General features: G+C 39.9%; 1 protein-coding gene across 3 annotated transcripts in view; it reads left to right on the top strand.

Moving 5' to 3' along the window:
* The first annotated feature begins 1,544 nt into the window (after positions 1-1,544).
* The window catches only part of TBC1D30 (TBC1 domain family member 30), a 30,077-nt gene continuing 11,317 nt past the window's right edge, over positions 1,545-20,304 (top strand). The window contains exons 1-8 of one of the 3 annotated variants that reach the window (XM_066550145.1): positions 1,545-1,741; positions 7,328-7,389; positions 7,785-7,850; positions 10,866-10,991; positions 11,884-12,069; positions 15,404-15,572; positions 16,962-17,130; positions 19,936-20,041. In XM_066550145.1, coding sequence (XP_066406242.1) covers positions 1,582-1,741; positions 7,328-7,389; positions 7,785-7,850; positions 10,866-10,991; positions 11,884-12,069; positions 15,404-15,572; positions 16,962-17,130; positions 19,936-20,041 — 1,044 coding nt within the window. In that variant the 5' untranslated portion in view covers positions 1,545-1,581. The remainder of the gene's footprint in view (positions 1,742-7,327; positions 7,390-7,784; positions 7,851-10,865; positions 10,992-11,883; positions 12,070-15,403; positions 15,573-16,961; positions 17,131-19,935; positions 20,042-20,304) is intronic. The other 2 variants (XM_066550144.1, XM_066550146.1) reach the window with 2 other exon arrangements.

The following is a 20,304-nucleotide window of genomic DNA, read 5'->3' as shown; positions in this document are numbered from 1 at the left end:
GCTCAAGCAAGAGGAGAATAATATTACAGAGATAATATGGCTATTTCTGTATTTAAATGTTGCTGTTATAGTCCCATTGGTACAATCTGTACACCTAGGGAGACTAATTGATTTCAAATTTGATGCTTTAACCACTAAATCATCATCTCCAGCTGGCACTGAAATAAAGTGATTTGCATCATCTGCATCAGCAGGGAAGTGTCACCTTTGTTAAAAAAAGAACCACCGACACACAGACTTAATTATCTATTCAGAGTGCAAGCTAACAGCTCAAATGTAGTGACTTTTCTCCAAAACCCAAGCAGATATTTAAAGAGGCATGATCAAAATCACACTTCTCTGAAAGCTTAACAGTGACTTCTAAAAATAGTTATAACTGATTTTAAAAAGAGACTTGATTCTGTATTTTATATTGTGTGTCTTTTATATAATTAGCTTTACTGCTTATCCGTTGCCAGTTTTCTCTCTTCATAATGTGACTGAGGAACACAACATTTTAATAAAGGAGAAAAATGTTTCAAAGCTACAGTTGTTGGCAGGTAGACTGAGACTTTTGATAGTTTGGCCTTTGAGCCTAACTAATGTAGTGTGATAAATCTGCTCTCCTTCCACAAAAATGATGAGTGGTTTAGGTTATAAAAACTACCATTATTTCAAATGCTTTTCCTTCTTGTCAATCAAACCACTAGTTTGAGAATCTCTGAAACCCTTTTAAGATGCTCTTAGGCCAAATTGCATTGGAAAATGCATCTAATAAAGTGCTTTCGAACAGCTTCTTTTAACTACTTAGTGCCTGGCATGTTACTTGTAAGTGCAGTTGCAATGTAGATTCATGGAAAAGGCTGTTATTTTAGCTGAGGATTGTTGTGGTTTGTGCAGAGGGTGTTCAGGGTCTCTTTGCTGGTGAGTGAAAAACTGAAACTGTGCAGCATGCTTGCTTGTGCTGCTGCTGGGGCTGTCACTGTGCAGGACCCCAGCCTGCCCTGGCACTGACATGCTGTTAAACTCTTTGCTCTCCCCCTGCTTCGTGGTCTGATAGTGCTGGTCAGACTCCTTCCCAGGACAGCTTTTTGAAAAAGGCAGCAGGATTATCTATATATGTGCAGCTGTAGGCCCGAGTACCAGGTGAGAAGACCCTTTGGCGGATATTTAGCTCGTTTCATTCTCGGCAGAAATGTCAGTATTGCCCCCTGTTAACAGGCGTCAAGTGCGCCGTGTCCGCATTGCCCGGGGCTTATGCAGCTGTCCCGAAGCCCTTTGGCACAGCTGAGCCCCACCACTGCCCCGGGGGCTCCCTTTATTTCTAACCGGAGTTGCTGCTCCCCTCGCCCGCTGCATTCCAGGTGGTGCTGGAGGAGGAGGAGGAGGAGAGGCTGCTGGTTTATTCAGGCAGTGATGCTAGGGTTGTGGGCGGGAACAGCTTTCTTTTTTTTTTTTTTTTTTTTTTCCCTTTCCCCTTTTTGTCTTTCTCCTCTCCTTGTCCTCCCTCTTCTCTCCGGCACTGGCACTTGGCTGTCTGCAGTGCGGGTCCCCGCACGCCATGCCCCCCAGCCCGCCGCCCTAGGGCTTGCCCCGGGCAGCATGCGGCAGGACCGGCTCACGGGCTCGCTGCGGCGCGGGGGGCGATGCCTGAAGCGGCAGAGCTCGGGCGGCGGCGTGGGCACCATCCTCAGCAATGTGCTCAAGAAGCGCAGCTGCATTTCCCGGACCGCGCCGCGCCTGCTGTGCACCTTGGAGCCAGGTACCCGCTCCGGCCGGCCGAGGCTGCCGATGCCGCCCCGTAAGCGGCTTAGCGGGGCGGGGGGAGCTGCCGGGGCCTCGGGGTCGGCTCGGAGAGGAGGAGGCGGCCGGCGGGCGATGAGGGCCGCGGGTAGGCGCGGGGGGCAGCGCCCGGGGGCGGCCCCGGCCCGCGGCAGATGCGCCTCTCCGGCCGCCGCTGCGGCAGCCCCGGCGGGGCCCGGCCGGCGCGGGGCGCCGCGGTCGCGGCCTGGGGCCGGCGGCGAGTCCGGAGCGCGGGGCTCCCGCCCGGGCTGCGCCGGCCTGGGGCTCGGAGCGGGGCCTGCGAGGTGGCCCCGGGCTGGGGAGCGGCCGAGGCACCGCGGCGGCTGCGAGGCGGCCCCGGCGGGGAGCGGGGCCGGGCCCCGGCGGGAGGCCGGGCTCGGCGGGGCCCTGCGGGGAGGCAGCGCGCTGCCCCTGGCCCGGGGGACTGCTCCTGCTCGTGTCCCGGCCGGCCCGCGATCCCGGCTACGCTCTCCCGATCTCCTGGTCCTTTCCTTACTCCTCCCGCCCGGCGTCGCCGCCTCGCAGCGCTTTTGTGTCGTCTGTCCCCAGTGCCTTTCTCCCTCCTTCTCCTCTCCCCCGGGCTCGGCGACTCAGCTTTGTGCGTCCCTCCCCGAAGTCTCCTCGCAGCCTCCCCAGACCTTTCCTGATAAACCTGCTACCTCTTGACCTGCCGGAGACCCCTCCTCCCGCCCAGCCTTTGTCTGCGGTAGGGTGTTGTCTAAATTTGCAACCATGCCTATACCAAGGGGAAGGCATCAGCTCTGCAGCTATGTTTTCTAGCCTGCTTCAGTCTCAAAATCTTTTAAGAACTGGATGGTCAGCAAACGACGTGTGTTTACTCCAGGGAGGGGGGCTCTCAACAGAAGCACAGATGGGTGATCATAAGTGAGTGCTAGATTCTAGTTGCCTGCCATCAAAATTTTGGATTTTTTTAAAAAATGAAATATCAAGAAATTTAAATTCAATTTACCGTGTTAGAACTGTCACTTGTAGCTAAAACGTTGTGGATCTGTTGCCTAATTTTAGGCATTTAAAAAGCGTGCAAGCCAGAGATCCACTGAAACATAGAGCACTACATGGAAATAAAGATCAGTTTCCCTTTGTACTAGCTGTGTGTGCATCAAGCACACAATGCTCACTGCCTCTGTGTTTGAGATGGGTTTCAGAAGCTGTTATTAATAAGGTCTCAGATACATTTTGGTAGATTTATGGGATTGCTGTTTTCAAGGAGATTTCCTGAATTGTAATTCTCAAAGACCCCTGCTCCAACAGTAGCCTGCTATTATCCCAGGTAATGACGTTATCTGGATAATGACATTCATGTATTTACACTCACACAAAGACCAGGGGATGTGATTGGGTGTAACTATGAATGCCACAGTCCTAAAAATCCCCCTGGTTTGGGGTTTCCATATTGTTCACATGTAGATAAAGACAATGACACTGTTCAGGATATATATTTTCATAGAGTGGTAGAGATGGGACAGCTAATGAACCCTTTAAAAATAAGCTGGATGAAATATTCTTCAGATTTACTTAATGTCTTTGTTAGCTGTCTGTATTGTGAAGTTTTTCTAGACTGGAGGTTTTAGATGTGCTTTGATACATCTCAGTGAGCTCTGACTCCTGGTGGAAGTGGTTTCATTCAATGTTACTCAGAATGTTACTTTTGGAGATAAATTGAAAGGCTAAGAATCTTCCTGAAACAGCAAGCAGCATAAGGTGATAGTTTACGTTGACACTTCTCTTTCCTTGAGCATGGGCACCTGCTGCACACAAATCTGCTTTAGGCCTTTTTCCTTGTTTATTTTTGATAAAATATTTATTTGCATTCTGTGGGAGAGGTTTCAACAGCTGTGAAGTACAGCTGAGAACCTATAGTGCTACTTTGCAAGTTTAAAGCTACACCTGTATAGCTCACTAACATGCATCAAAACACATCATCTTCCTAACTTTCTTCTGGTTTGATATTTCTGAAAAAAATCCCAGATTTTTCCCTATTCTTTTGTTTAATGTTGCTGGGGGTGCACTGGGAATTTGATTTTGTCACCCAGGTACTTGGCTGCCGTTATTTTTCTCTTCTCTTGTGTCTCTTTGTGTGGTTCTGTGCTACATTTTGGTTATGCCGAGGAAGACTGCTAGGGTTTGGGAATCCTAGGGATATAATCTTCCCTCTTACAGCCTTTTCTTGTCAGGAGTTATTGTGTATTTTACACAGGAAAGGACTGTGGTTGGGGGGGGGGGAGGGTCCTCATTTTAAATTCTTTTATTTTTTATATAACTTTTCTCCAGTGGTTTCTGGTGACAGGCTTGGAAGGGCATTGAGCAGAGCTTATTTTGGCATTCCCCTACCTTTCAGAAATTTGTTGTCAAGCATGTACCTTTGTGTGTCCTTGTATTCATGGAGCTAATAATTCCAGAGTGTTCCCAGCATATTCCTGCTCTTATGAGTTTATATGCTTCTCAGGCATGAAGAATAAGTTGAAAGTGTATGAACTGGAGGTGATATTTAGTATGTCAAATGACACTATAGCCTGGCTGATTTGATGTGAAAGGACTGAGTTGTACTGACAACACTTAAAGTAAAATATACTGCCCTATGAGTGGTGCATCTAGGCCAGGCTGTCCCTGCTGAGGAGCTGGGAAGAAAAGTTCTCTTAAGGCCTGAAGGGGTATTTTTTTTGCAAAAAGCATGTGTTTTTGTAAGGGAGAGGAATGTGACCCAGAGATGGAGGATTGTTAGAAATGGGAAAATCCAGTGAAAATAGGTGCAGACATGCAGTAGTGTTCTATGGGTATGGGGTACTGAGGGGGAAGAAACTATTGGGGAATCTAAGTTAGTTTATGGAGAGGAGACAACTGAATAAAAAAGGGGATTGATGGAGAAAGGAAGGATTAGGAAACCAAGAGAAGCTGAGTTAGGGATAGGCATTTTCCTTGAAGCTCTGAAGCTCAGGGACAAATTCCTTGAGCAGAATGCAGAAGGTACCATGTAGCAAGATGATTCTTGTGCCAGAAGTAAGTAACGGGCAAAGAGATGCTGCTCCCATTTTGCTGGTTACCTTCTTTGCTCTCTCTGTATGGTTGCAGCTTTTTTTTTACATGCTTACTTGCTGTATTTTTTATTAAGCAATGTTGTAATTTTTTGATTTTAGGAAATATAAATTCTTGAAAATGGATGGGAATGAGGAACAATTTGTATATGCTCTGGGGTTCATTCCCCATGGTTCTTCCCCTCCACTCCCCTAAAACTGTCACATAATTTGATTTGGAAAGTACTTCTAATGGAGAACAAATAAAGGGACACAGATTCTGTAGCTTTTACAAGAGGTTGTCATGCATGGCCTGACCAAGCAGTTCCTCACCATGCTGAAGAGAGTGTGTTGCATAGTCTGGTGTTACCATGTGATGTAATTCTCATTTACAGTAATATTCACACCTGTCTTAATTGTTTGCTGTGATTTAATTAACTTTAGTAGATGGATGATCTCGTTTCAGTCTCATTTAATCAAGGGTCTCATTTGAAGGGTCTCATTTCAGTCTCAGGAGGGATATGTACTTTGACTGTAGTGTGAGCTCCCTGGTCATGATACTCATGTAACTATAGATAGATTTTTCCTTGCTCTGAGCTTTTATCTTGCTGTACTTGATCTTTTGAAGACCTGGAAGTATCTGCTTGTGTCTTTCTTAGTAAGATTCTAAAACAGACAGAAAAGTTGTTACTGGGATCTTTTAAGTCTTAGAAAACTGTGAGTAATTACTATTTGGCTGCTGGGTTGAAATGAATATATGGTTATTTTGGAAGGCTATTGGTTCTTTGCGGCAAGGTAGTGTTAGATAATGTGTCAGCATCTGTTACTTTAACAAAAGGAGTTCTCAGTCATGATGTATTTTTGTATGTATTAGGGTTTTACATTACTTACTTTTTTTTGCCTGAGAATGAAGTTCACATTTTCCAATTTCAGCAAACGTGATACAATTTAATCTTAGGTTGCTGCCATTGTTACATTGCTTTGAATTATTATGAAAAAATTTATCTATTAGGAGCCCCTGCCGAGTGCCATTGCGCCATGGGAAGGAATACTAATAAACAGTTACTTCCAGGAATAGCTATTAATCCTTCCATGTTTTTTTAAGACATATCTATTATGGTTAGAAGTCTTTATTTTTCTAGGTCTGACAAGCATGTCTTTTAGATCTGAAGCAGGGAAACAAGGGCACTAATCCCCAGGTCACAGTGATGCAATTCTAAAATGCTAAAATTTTAAACAGTGCTGGAGTTTGTGTCATTTTTTTCTTTGTTTCTATTCACTCAACCCCAACAAAGAAAAAAAAAGCCATGGAGAAAAAGGCTTTGTCTTTAAGAATATAATTATCAGGTAGTAAGGCTTTAAAATTACTTACCACTTCAGTATGCAAATGCTCAAAGGCATTTTACATTCCATAAATAGCAAATGCCACTACAGTTGGGTTTTCTGTCACACTTGTAGGTTTAGACCTCCAAAGAACTGGGTATTACTGGTGAGTTGCTTAGCATGGATATTAAATACTTAAAACCTTGCAGGATTATAATCAGTTTGGGTTTTCTGTGTGTATGTATATATATGTGTGTATGTATATATATATATATATATTTCTATGTTAAAACTGTTTGGCTTCATATTCTGGAAAGATAAGAAGCTATGCATAACATAATTGTAAATATGGAACAATAGCATTGTGTTAAATTGTGGAAGGAAAATAAAAGAGGGCTTCATCCTTCATGCCAGCCAGTGGGAGGGAGGGGATGTGATCTGATGCTGTGTTCAGCACCTGAGTTCTGGACAGCGGCATTTGAAGGATCAAGGAATTGCACATTCAAACTGTGGGATGGAAAGCAAATTAAACATTTTATTGTTGATCATGTTGATCATACTCCAGTGCCATGTTGGGATCCACTTGAGATTCTGGTATTTTATGTAATATTGTATGAACAATTACTAGGCCTTCTTCATAACAAGTAAAATAGTTTGCTCATATGGCCAAAATAAAATCTAAGCTTAAATAACAGTACTAACCAAATGTGTGTTATGGTCTGAGGAATTTGAAAAAAAAAATATTCTTAACAGTAAAATAATTTTCACACACCAAACTTATGAATTAGTTTTGATTGACTTAATGTCAAGAAGCTGGCATAGATGAAAAGAAACTGTCTGTGCATCTGTATTTTTCTGTGGATGTATATAACAGTTTGCAGTGTACTAGTATAGTGTGTAGACCAGTGAACTATATGAATATTAGTGAAATGAGTTGTGCCAGACTACATCATTAAAGAGAACATTACTGCATTTTAAAAACATTTTGTCTGTGTACTTCTTAACATGTTCCTGGAATCCACTGTGAAGATAAAATTTGCCAAAACAGGTTGAAATGTAGTTATTAAAATAGGAAGATAAAATTTTGTGTTCTTGTTTCAACTGTGGGATTTTTGTGTTTGGGGCTTTTTGGCTTCTTTTTGTCTTCTGAGCTAAATGAAATAATGAGCTTTTTTTTTTTTTCTTTCTAGGGGTTGATACAAAATTAAAATTCACTCTTGAGCCATCTTTAGGTCAAAATGGTTTTCAGCAGGTAATTTGATTTATTTTTTTTCTTGAGTTTGTGAAGGAGTGGGTTCTCTGCAATCAAGGTGCTTGCGCTAGTTCAAAGTGCATTTGTCATCATAATATCAGCATATTATTTGCAATTGCATCAAGAGCTGTTTCATTCATATTCAGAAAATGGAATAGGCTTTCATTGTTTGCTCAGATATTTCCTAAATCCTTGTGTCCTAGAATATTATACTTTAGTCAAATCGTCAAGTAATTAATCTGTATCTTCCCTGTGAGTGGATTAAGCAGTTAAACTCTGACATGTGTGCAGTAAAATGAAATGAATGTGCATGTCTGCAAGGTAGCAAATGTTACTATGCTGTAGCGTTAAACTAATGATGGATATTTTACATTTTGGGATGCTTTTTCTTTTAGTGGCATGATGCCCTCAAAGCAGTGGCCAGACTGCCCACAGGCATCCCAAAGGAATGGAGGAGAAAGGTAGGTAGACCTCCATGCCTTGTGGGCCATATTGCCTGTAGGTTTCTCAGGGGAGGTGAATTACATCAATGTTATCTGTTAGTGGGTTTTGTAACGAATATTTGGACCTTTTAAGTTGTACTGGGGATTTTTCCTTGTTTTCATTATTCAGTGACAGCCTCACAGGGCAGATGGAAAGGCTGAGGAGACAGGTAAATATGATGTTTTCAACAGTTGGGTTCTTTCTGCTTGAGGCTTAGGTAACTTATTCTGGTGCAGATGTTATTGCCTCATACTGTCAGTCTCAAGAAATTGCACTGGTGAAATTGCCCCCACAGCTGAAGAAAACTGAAAGGAGAACATATCTGCAGTGTAGGATGTTACACTTACGAAGGTGAAGTTGATAGATGGTTAATGCTGACAAGAATGCTCATAGAAACAGTTGTTGGGGAAAAGACAGATTACCAAAATTAGGGAAGTTCAAAGTCAGGAGTGATGTAGAATGGCAGAGTGCAGCATTAATGGGAAATTGCACTGAGTGTTGTAGAAAAGGGTCCATTGGGATTTTGCCACACTTATTTTATTGCATTCTTCAACATTTGAAGTCCCCTAGTATAAAAAGGGGCATGTCTATTAATTTTTTCTTAAAAACTGAGTCACTCAATCTCAGCTTTAAAACCACAGTTTTAATAAAAATAATATTTTTAAAGATTTATAAAATAGGTAGTTCCATGTGTAATATATAATAGTTATAATGTAGAAATTATAAATTATAATTGTGTAATTATAATGATTAAATATAATTTTATATATTATATGAATTATAAATTATATAAAAATAATATAGTTCCACATATTTCTGATGTATCAGCTTAATTTCTTTTTCCTGTTTTTACTGTCTTTCCAAACTGAACTCTACGTCTTTACAAATCAGGGGAGAAGGAAGAGAAGACTTTGTGGCATTGTTTTCCTCACACCACGATGAATTTATTTTTAATCTACAGTTTCAATGAATCCTTATACCCATCTAACAGCCTTTTTTCTTTCCTGAAATATTCTTTTCTCACACTCCAGAAAGTGTCTCAGACACTTTTCTGTGGTACATGAGTGGCAGGGGTCACAGAATCTCAGAAGGGCTGAGTTTGGGTGGGACCTCTGGAAGTCATCTGGTCCAACCCCTCTGCCCAAGCAGGGCCACCTACAGCTGGTTGCCAAGGACTGTGTCCTGGTGACTACTGAATATCTCCAAGGACAGAGATTCCACAACCTCTCTGGGAAATCTTTGACAGTGCTCAGTTGCCCTCACAGTGAAAATGTGTTTCTTGATGTTTGAGGAGAACCTCCTGTGTTTCTGTTTGTGCCTATTATCTCCAGTCCAGTCACTGGTACAGATGACAAGAGCCTGACTTCCTCCTCCTTGCACCCTCCTTTCAGGTGTTTATACACACTGGTTGGATTTCCCCAAAGCTACCTTTTCTCCATTCTGAATGGTCCCAGCTCTCTCAGCCTTCATGCATAGCAGAGGTACTTTGCAACTGGGTGTCCCCAACATATATTGATTGGTGCTTGGGATTGTTTCTCCCCAGAGACAGGATATTGCTCTTCTCCTTGTTGACCTGAATGACGTTCTTGTCAGACCATTTTTCCGTCCTGTCAAGGTGTCCTTGGGCTTATCAGCCACTCCTCCAAGTTCTGTGTAATCAGCAGACCTGTGTGTGCTCTGCCACATCATGCAGCTCAGATCTCTTTCCTTTTCACTCTGCCCATCTCTGTGTTTGCTCACATGATGCTAACCAAAGAAGTAGTGATGAAAAGAGATCTTTTTACTGCCATTCCCCGGTTCACAATGATTTTAAGGTAGATACCAAAATAGAGGAAGTATTTTGTGGTGGCAGTCTTTGTGGTGGCAGATTGCCTCCTTTGCTGTCAACAAAAGGAGCAGGTTGACATCTGCATTATTGTTGTGGCATGTGGGCTGGCAGAGATAAAGAATCCAGTCAAACAACATCAGTAGGGTGTCAGCAGTGCTGAGGCTGTTGGGAGGCAGAACAGTGGCATTCCTCCACATGAGTCGCTTCACAAAAGTGTAGAAAGAGACATTTAAATGCAGAAAACATGAGATTCTGTGAGCTGTCTATAAATTCCTTCATCATGCAGCTATCTCAGTGTTTAAATCTGTGGGAAGTGTCTACATTGCTTTTCTCACTTGAGTGAATTAATGGCTGATATAAAACTTGACCAGTTTGCTTTCATGATTTCTTTCAGTTTCCTGAAAAAAAGGTCCTTTATTGTTACTTGTTGTCATTGTATGGTCTGTCATGTGCCTTTCATGGTTCAGGAAGTTTTCAAATTTTTAATAAAGGTCCAGCCTTTGTCTTGGATACACATGCATAAATCTGTTCTGGCAATTATTAGGCTTTAAAAGTCATGAATGTGTTTGTTTCAGAACTCCTGTAGCACCAACAGTTTAGGAAGACCTCTTGTAAGAGTAAGTTGCTTTGATCCAAATCATGCTTTCAGATCAATCCCAAGTGGTGAATACTAGATGCTGTTTGTTCTGCAAACTCATCAGAAGAGACTTCTGATAAAGAGAAGCACCAACACTGCTAGATTTCTTTTGGGAGTTTCCAGGAGACGTATCCATGGTTGAGTTTGAGGAAAGCCAGCAGCAGCGTTATCCTTTTATCAAACTCTTTGTTGGTTATGAGGATAGAAGGTCTGAACTGACAGAGGGTCCTTGCCTTGTGTTTCCATTTTGGAGGGCTCCTGTGAATTCACTGACAGCTGACTTGCATCTTTGGAAGCAGCCCGCAGATCTGGATGTTTAATGCTGGCCATTTTCTTCCTTTCTGTCTTAGGGAGCAAGGTATTAATTTAATTGTGCAAAAAATTGTTGTGGCTAAAATCCTCTTCTGCATATTTCAAATCTAACAGCAGATCACGTATGGGTGAAGCTGATAAGGTTCATCTAACAATATATATTGAAACTTGATATTTTATCAGAGAAATAATTAATTTTGCCGTACGTATTTCTAGGTTTGGTTGACCCTGGCTGATCAGTACTTACACAGTATTGCCATTGACTGGGACAAAACCATGCGTTTCACATTCAATGAAAGAAGTAATCCTGATGATGACTCTATGGGCATCCAGATAGTAAAGGTAGCCAGCTACTTTGTTATTTCTTTTTTAATTTTTAAATGAAAAACTGACATTTGAATTTGGATTTATTTTCATCTCTGCAACTGCTTTAGCAAAAAATGTATCTTAATTCCTTTTGGCCCACTAAAGGTTTTTTTTTGGCTTCTTTGTTCCTTTTGCACTAGTCTGGTTAGTGTTGGCTGGGAAAAAGATGCTATTTCTGGGTTTTTGTCCTTTCATTTTTTCTTTCTTTTGATTTCAAAAAAGGGCTGGAGTTAATGAAGACAAAGGAACATAAGTGGGTTTTTTCCTTCTCTGTAAATAAACACAAATGTTTTCTGGGAGTAAAAGCATATTTTAAAATACAGCAAATGAGCATTCTTCAGTTGTTTTACAGGAGTGAAACACATTTGCCTATTTGTATTTCTCAGCTGATTAATGTTTAATATTTAAAGCAGTCAGCCATTTTGTACATTTTGCCTTTCACTTGTAAATCAGTTAAATTTCAAGGACAGTGTCTGGCTTGTGTGTTTGGAAAAGTCAGTTATCTACTAGTTCTTCTATACTTTGATAAAAACAGGTGCTCTTTTTTGTTCAATTAAGCAGCTGTTGTGCCTTGCCTGTTTGAAACCCAGAGATTTATTAACATCTTCTGTGGCAATGCCTTATAAATATCTTTTAGGGGACTTGTTTACTTAAGAGCTTGCTGAAACTATTTCTTTTGGGCAAGATAAAGATTTAACAGATTAAAAAAGAAACATTTTCATCAACTTTGGGAGTATGTACTGGGAGGGTGGAGGTGGAAGGAAAACTGGGACAGGAAAGAGAACTAATAGGGGACGGAAAATACACATCTTTTCTCTGCTTGTCTTGTCTTTTTTTTTTTTTTTTTTTTTTTTTTTTCCCTTTAAAGGACCTTCACCGAACTGGCTGCAGTTCTTACTGTGGCCAGGAGGCAGAGCAAGATCGAGTGGTATTAAAACGTGTTTTGCTGGCTTATGCCAGGTGGAATAAATCTGTTGGCTATTGCCAAGGATTTAACATACTAGCTGCGCTTATTCTGGAAGTAATGGAGGGCAATGAAGGGGATGCCCTGAAAGTGAGTAATTTTTTTTTTTTCAATGTTGAAGATTGCTTTTACTTAGTGAACTTTAGAATAAACTAATGTGTGAATTTTGTATACAGACTAATGAACACAACTCAAAAGAGTTAGCTGATTTATATTGGTGAACTTTTTCTTTTGTTATCCTGTCTCAGCTAAAATGAATAGTTTGAATGTTACCAGTGTTAAATTAAAAAAAAAAAAAAAAAAAGCGACCACTGCTACTTAGTATAGGATATCTTATCCCATAATCCCAAATCTGCTTGCAAACACTATAGGTAGCTGAAGTACTAACATTTCATGATCAGCATCTTGTGGCAGCTCCATGTGAGGCAATTGATAAATCGTCTATGTTTCAAAGCAAATCCTAGGGAAACACTAAATATTCAAAATGAACATAAGTCACTTTGAAGCTAATTTCTGGACTACATTAGTCTTACTGTGTTTTGTTTTCTTAGATGGCTTTTATTGTAAATAAAACAAAGCTTCATGAAATTTATAATATGTCAGAAAATGGAAATACAGTTTACTGGACATGGTTTACGGTTTGGCAAGATCATGCGCAATTTCCTTAAATAAATTTGCTTGTATGTGTGAGTTGGGTCAAATTAATAAAAGATGACTGTGACTCTTCAGATACCGAGCTGTTTATTTTGCTTTAGACAATGATTTAAATATGGTAAATATTTAAATGCACTCCTAAATAGTGCTCCTATTAATATAGAGCTCCTAAAATATAAAGCTTGTGGCAGTAGAGCCTAGCTAGCTGATATTTAATCCTTCATTCTAGACAACTGCCTGTAATAGGAAAAAAATACCATAATATAGCAACTTTATATCAGAAAGTAAAATTTCCTTTCAATAATTCTTGCTTAAGATTTCCTCAATATTTTAACAGTAATTTATCGCATTATCCTATAGGAAATAGGATTGCCCAAGGTTTATGAAGTCCAAGTTGATGTTAAGAACTGTGTGCCTCCTTGTGTTGTCTGTTATTGTGAGTTGTGTCAGGCTCCTTGTGTGGAGGAGACAATAAATGGAGCCAGACTGCCCCAGGAAGGTAAAGCCCTGAAGGCTGTTTGCACCAAAACTGGTCTTACCTGGCAAGAATAAAAATGGAAAAAAAAATTATTTCTTTTCCAAGCTCAGTGTGGGCTTTGCAGGGTTGGAATTTTCCCAGAAGACAGAGGGAATAGGGGAAGGGCAAGGAAAGGAGCAGGGTGGGTGGGAGGAAATAAGAATTTGGTATTAGCATGTGATGGTTTTGCTGTAGTCACTGCCACCTAAAGCAAGCAGTGAGTGAGCAGCTACAGAGGCCTGTAAAGGTACCCTGAGGATTGTAGCTATGGGGTAGCTGTGCTGGGGTTATTGTAGAATCTGGGAGTTAAGGGAGCAAGAGTATCCTTAAGTCTTGCCAGTCAGGTCCCATTTCTGGGGAGGACATTATAAACAAAAGCTCTGTGTCTGGAAAGCATCTCCCAGGGGCTAGGAAACAGCAGGTATTACTGATGCCAAGGGGCTTTAACAGCACAGGACCCAACATGGTAGCTTCAGTGAATGCCCAGCCAGTGATACTTGAGTGTTAGCTAGTTAAGGTAAGCATTAAGTTAAATCCCTGGAATTGCCTCAAAGTTAGCCTACAGAAATTATGTTAAACAAGAAAATCCCATCTTGCATGAGTAGAAGCTATAAAAGTCTCGTAGATACTGAAACTTAAAAAAATTTTTCTTGCATGTTATTGCATGGAAATGTTACAGAATCAAATAATAAAAATAAATATGTAGAGATGTGTTACGAAGAAAGTATCTATTGCAAACTGGTAAATGCATGAACTGTTTTTTTTAAAAAAAAGTCTTATCAAAGCAATTCACATGTTGGTGAAACAGAAAGAACTTCAGTGTTGAAAAAGACTTCTGTTCTTCTCTGTGCTCTCATATATCAGAGATCAATGAAGTAATACTTTTCAGTGGGAAGGGAGCAAAGGCCTCTGTAGAAGGGTGTCTTTCACATGGGGGTTTATAGCTTATGTCATAAGGAATTAATGAAAACACAAGTGGCATAATTGTACATTAATGTTGCTATATTAAGTTACTCTTCCATTGTTTGAAATATATCTAAACAAAATTAAGCATATTTTCACAAGACTGTGGGGTAACCCACTATTCAGCAAAGGTTACATAATGCATCTGACAAAATACAAGTAGAAGCTGTTGATTTGCCTTTGTTGACTACTGTTCCACATGCTTTAAAACATGGAACATAAGACTGCTATTGCTGGGGAAATCTTTCAAGGACAAGTGGCAGTATGTGGTCACAAGCAGCTGGGAGAGAAAAGAGAGCAGTAAGGCTCTGTCAGGTGGTGCTCTTGGCAGTCCTGTGTCTGAGAAGCTGTTTCTGTGGGCCTCTTATGAAAAGAGAGGGATTGGAGGAGGACTGTCTCCTGTATGTGAAGGTGCAATGCATTTCTTGAGAATGAAGGTCTTTATGAAACATGGTAAGGATGCTCATATGAGAGAAATGTAGAAGAGATGCAGATGGGATGACTGCAGGCTCTCTGGATGTGGTTAGTAGAGTGGCCACAGAGATCCTAAAAGATCCTGAAGTGAAGGGTCAGTGTCTTCTGTTAGGCTGATGATAATCATCAGCTTCTGCATGTTTTTTGTTGCATTTCTTCATTCTCAAAAGTTTGACAGTATCCATTTAATTCCTTACCATCCATGTAGTTGAGCTACCTCACTTGAAACAGATGTCTGCTTAAAATGTCTCACGCTGCTTAATTTAGCACCTTCTAAAGTGACAAGATGGAGTGCAGCATATGGTAACAAATCACAGTAAAATATATGGAGAATTTCTTTTTAAAGAACAGTGCCTTGCATTTTGGAGAGGCAAAATAGGGGATTTGCAAAATCAGTCTTCTAGTTGTGGCATTAACCCGAGAAGGGATAGTGAGACTCTCCAGCAGTGGAGAATCTCATAAACAGTTCCAACATCAGAAGTGTCAAAAATTGTTTTTGGTGGGGGTAATGCTGCCAGCTTGGGCATAGCTTACTGTGACATTGATTTCAGTCATTGATTTCAGTCATTTCATGGTTCATAAATTCTGGACAGTTTCAAGAGGCCTTTGTACCTTGAATGTTTGTGGATATCTAGGATACCTGAGGATGCTCAAAGTGATAATATTTTTTCCCCATATAAATGGAGGTGCCATAAGTATGTGTTGCCACTGGCTCCAATTCATTCTTTAGTGAACAGAGAAATTTTATTTTTCTGTTATTCCTAGAAAATAACTGCTCTTTAAGTCCTACATGATAGTCTTTCATTCTGCCCACAGATCATGATTTACCTAATTGATAAGGTGCTTCCTGATAGCTACTTTGTCAATAATCTCCGTGCTCTCTCTGTGGATATGGCTGTTTTCCGAGATCTTTTACGAATGAAGCTTCCTGAACTGTCCCAGCACTTAGACACCCTGCAAAGAGCTGCTAACAGAGAAAGTGGAGGTATGTTCAACAGAAAATGCTGTTCAACTCTTCAACTCTGTCTTGCTGTAGTTTCATCTGAGCACTGATTTAAAAATACAATATTTTAAGTGTTTACATGAGTTTATTGCTTAGAATATGTATTTTAAATTTTTAAGATGAAATATGATGGTTTCTGTTACTGATAACCTGAATATAAATAGGTGTACTTCCAGGAAAAAACAAAGGGAAAGAATTTGGTCCCACCAGTAGCTGCAAACAGAATTGTGTTGACAAGAATATACAAAGCATGGAGTGACAACATTAACACTTAGCTTAGTATGGAGGCTGTCTTGGAAAGGTAATTTCTTGCCTTAGCTCAGGATAGGTGTCCTCCTACTGCTCTGTGTAGTTGCTGGCTCATATAGCTATTCTGGGAAGAGTTACAGTGTGAGAACCAGTGAGGGCTGCTTAGTATTTCTTCACCTGGATCCTTATCAATAGACAGGTACAAAACTCAGAAGTATATCTTAGGTTCCTACCTGAAAACTGGCTTTGCATTGTGATTTTTTTTTCCCTGGCATAGCATTCTGTCCAGACTTACAGCTCTTTTATTTAGGGATGTTCTGGGAAGGGTAAGAGGTTTTTTGTTAGTTGATTTGGTTTCTTTTTCAGTTGGGAAGCTAAGTATACCCTGAGTTCCACCTTGGAAAAGATCTGCTGCTATGTTCCATATGTCTATGCCCAAACTGTATAAAAAACAAACAAATGGTATTTGTTTGTTTCAAGGAAATACTTACTGTTTGAAAGTGTTTTCACAGGCTGGCCTCTCTGGTGATGGCCTTCAGTGCATCAGTTGATACTGGGATGCACAAAGTGTTCTCTGAGCATAATGAAAAAGTAACATTTTAGAGTTTCAGCCTGAAATACTACATTTTGTTTGAAACTTAACAAGTACACCAGGGTATTAAAATAATAGATATGACTTTACAGAGACAGTCACCTTATCACCATGTAGATAAAGACTTACGCCATCAGTTGGTGAAAAAATGCAGCATTTTGTGGGGAAGTTGGTGGGTTTGGTTTTTCTTTTTGATAGAAGCTTTTATATCATATGGCTTTGGGGAAAGAGAAACAGTCTTTCTGAAATAAGGGAGAAAATGTGGTGGTGTATTCCAGGGTTTATAGTCCAAAGCCAATGATGCTGCTTAGTTTTTTGCAGTGCAGCATAATGGAAGGTGATTATGTAATTTTTCCATTGTTCTCAGCTTATCTTTGGACAGCTGCAGGCTGAGTAAGTTTTGAGCAATAACAGAGGTGCTAGAATGTCTGGTGTATTTTATGATGCAGTTTATACTCCTTGTAAAATGATAGTAAATTGCAGTTACTTCAAGTAACTTGTTTTTTTCTTGTTTGTTTTTTTAACTTCAGGAGGCTATGAACCCCCACTTACAAATGTCTTCACAATGCAGTGGTTTCTGACACTCTTTGCCACCTGTCTGCCTAACCATACAGTTCTGAAGATCTGGGATTCAGTATTCTTTGAAGGCTCTGAAATTATACTGAGAGTAGCTTTGGCTATCTGGGCAAAGCTAGGAGAGTAAGTGATCATTTTTACCTGATTTTTCTTTTCAGGATGAGCCATGTTTAACTTTTGTTTTCTTTAAGATGTTCTCAATTCTAAACAAGATACAATCTTTCAGGAAAAAGATTGTTTTGAAAAAGCTGCAAAAAGGACCTTTATGGTTTCTTAAAAACACGTAATTCTGACATTATGTCAGAATGGGCATTATAATTAATTGACCCTTTTTGGAGAAAATGTCTCCAGTTGCTGGAGTTGTCTGTGTATTTTGTCTTTATGCTGTGCTAAAAGGTTGGACTTTCCTGAACATAAACCTCTGAAGGAAGTGGTAAATACTCTGTATAAAGACAGATTAAGAGATTTGAGGGTGACCAACTAATTTAGTTGGGTACCTGAAAGTGGGGATGTTAATTTCCTTAGTTTCACTTAAGGAGACTTAAGGATTTGAGCCCATTGGCTTTGCCCAGTACAAGTGTTCAGTGTTACTAAGGGAATGACCCTGTGGTACGTGAGTCTTTTCTGTTAAGGCCTGAAAATGAATTTTCCTGAAATTCTCTGCTTTTCAGCACATTCCAGCCAAGTTTCCATTGTAGTCCTTTGTGGCCTTGGAAACTCACCACATGGCCAGAACACAAGAGGTGGTTAGTTCTTCAAACCTCTCTGTTGTCAAAGCAAATATTTGTGTTCCGAGGAGTTTACAGTGCTCCCAGAGAAATGAGTTTTGTCACTGGCTTCAGTGGGAGGTGTGAGCTCTGACAGGTCAAGCAGATGTTAGTTCAGCTGGAAACATTTTTCAGCTGGCATCAGCAGCTGCATCGATTTTTTTTCTTGTGATAGCTTTCTTCAAGCCTATTAAAACTCGTCTTCCTTTTTTCTCTGAAATTGAACCAATGGGATTTATGTTCAGTCTGTCCTTGGAAGTTTCATTTCCTTTTTCCTTTCTGAATAAATTAGCACTGCAGGCCAGTTGCATGGTAAGAGGATTTGTTTAGTACATTTAATTTTTAATCTGAAGAGTAATAATTAAAATAATAATTTCTTGAGAGCTTTTTTATATTCAGTTCAGTTCAATGAATGAAACTTGTATGAATCATTTGCATTGGGATTAAGCCGTATGTAGACACATAGTGTTTTAGATAAAAAGTTCTTTCAGTAGATCTCTGTACACTTAAAAGTTATAATTGTGAATGCTACAACTCATAACATGATAAAAAGGAACTTACTACTTTGAAGATTTTACCGTAAAACTTAAAGAAAAATTAAACATTTTAAGAAATTGAAAGGAACAGAATCAAGAAATATATAAGAATGTGTCTAAGAGAAATAAGCTGATCACTCTGCATGTCTTGCAACTGTTGTTTGTGGGGAATGGGAGAAGGTCTGGTAAAAGACAGGGCACTGTTTATGCTGGGAGAAGATGGTAATATTTTTACTTCTCTTTGTCCACCATTAGAACTAGAATGGGGGATTTAAAGAGGTGGGGCCAGAAATAGTGTTCATAGTCTCATGATCTTCATACTTCTCAAGATTCATTCTCAAAATGAAAATAGGGTGAGAAGTGCATTTTTAAAATGTAGGTGGCTCAATCGTACTTCTGTTTTGAGGGAGGCTGAAGGAATGGGGAAGTTAAATATAGGGGCAGTAGAGAAAGCAGTATGTGGAGGTCATGAGAGACTAAAGGTAGCAGGGCAGGTAAGCCATAAGTTTGTGATAATTGGCTACATACCTGCTGTTTATACTACTTTTTAAGGTTTTTTTTAGCTACATAATCATTATTTTACCCAAACCGTGTTAAGACTTCAGGAGTTTCATAGCTCAATGGTTGTTATGTGCAGTTGCTGAAGATCAAGGGAAGCTGCTTTTTGTATTGCTTAAGAAAAAAGGCAGTGTATTTTTTTCATGATTCCAGCATCTGGGTTTTAGAGGAGAGGCTACAATATGTAGCCATCAAAGCACTTCCTTGGGATATAAGAAAAACAAATTTCTCACTTGACAGGAGAGATGTTTAGCAGCTGACCCTAATGTGTGTAGAACACCAATTCACAAAAGCATATTACTCATATTTCTTTTCCTCTAGATGACACTCTCTGTTTTTAGAATGATTCTGTGCTTTTAGAAATGTAAAGAAAAGTGCAGAAAAAGTATCCAATTGAACCCCCTTCCCAAAACAAGGCAAACAAAAGCATCCTACCAAAGCAAACAAAAAACCAAAATCCACACTCTTCCCACCCCTAATTTAGAAATAGCATTCACAAATATGATGAGTGAATTTTCCTTCATTGTGCTTTATGTTAGCCTAATTATTTTTTAACACAATTACATGTATGAATGCATCTGTACTAATTTATTCCACAGGAATGGTTTGTGGCCAGTGAATATCGTCCTGTCTGACAAAGTTCAGACAGTGAATTTGGCCATTTGGTGCATGGTGAAGAATGAGTGATGAGGTAGTCAAGAAATCTTTATGCTCCCTTTTTGAGCTGATAAGAGAACCCCCTCGTGCTAGTAGGAGGCAAAATGTATTGATTCTTGTGCTGCAGAATGAAAGGGGCAGAGGGAATAGCCTGTCTGGAGATACATTCATCTGTTATCATGAGGAGTCAGGACAGCAGGCTGTAGTCAATGCATCTTTTTAGTGCTGCAGCTTTTCCAATGTTGTGTGCATAGTTTTATTATTTGGAAGTCTAGGCAGAACTGCAAATAAACTTAGAAGTTAAGCTAACAGAAATGTATATTTTATGATGACAAGAAGATGAGTTTTGTTTTGAGCATGTAGAATCATATGCAAAAGTCAAATAAAAACTAACATGTATTTTGATGTAGGCAAATTGAGTGTTGTGAAACTGCAGATGAGTTTTACAGTACTATGGGCAAGCTGACCCAGGAGATGCTTGAAGACAGTCTGATTGACAGCAATGAACTTATGCAGGTGAGTAATTGTAACATAATTAATTTTTGTGTTTTCTGTGTTGATTTCTTCAGGTCTTGATTTCTAATAAATTGCATTTTTCTTCAAATACTGCAGAAACCTAAATTCTCCCAAGAATAAAAGTTTCAGATAACAGAGTTGAGCTAGCATGTCAATGAAACAAGTAGGTGACCTGCAGTTAGAGCTAGAATCTTATTTTTATATGAAATGTAGAGAACCACTAGGTGTCATTTAATAAAAATTGATTCTGTGTTGACAGCTGA

This window comes from Molothrus aeneus, chromosome 5, assembly GCF_037042795.1.
Source record: "Molothrus aeneus isolate 106 chromosome 5, BPBGC_Maene_1.0, whole genome shotgun sequence".
Classification (NCBI taxonomy): Eukaryota; Metazoa; Chordata; class Aves; order Passeriformes; family Icteridae; genus Molothrus; species Molothrus aeneus.
Note: the sequence above shows the minus strand (reverse complement) of the source record. Positions and strands in the feature narration are given on the sequence as shown.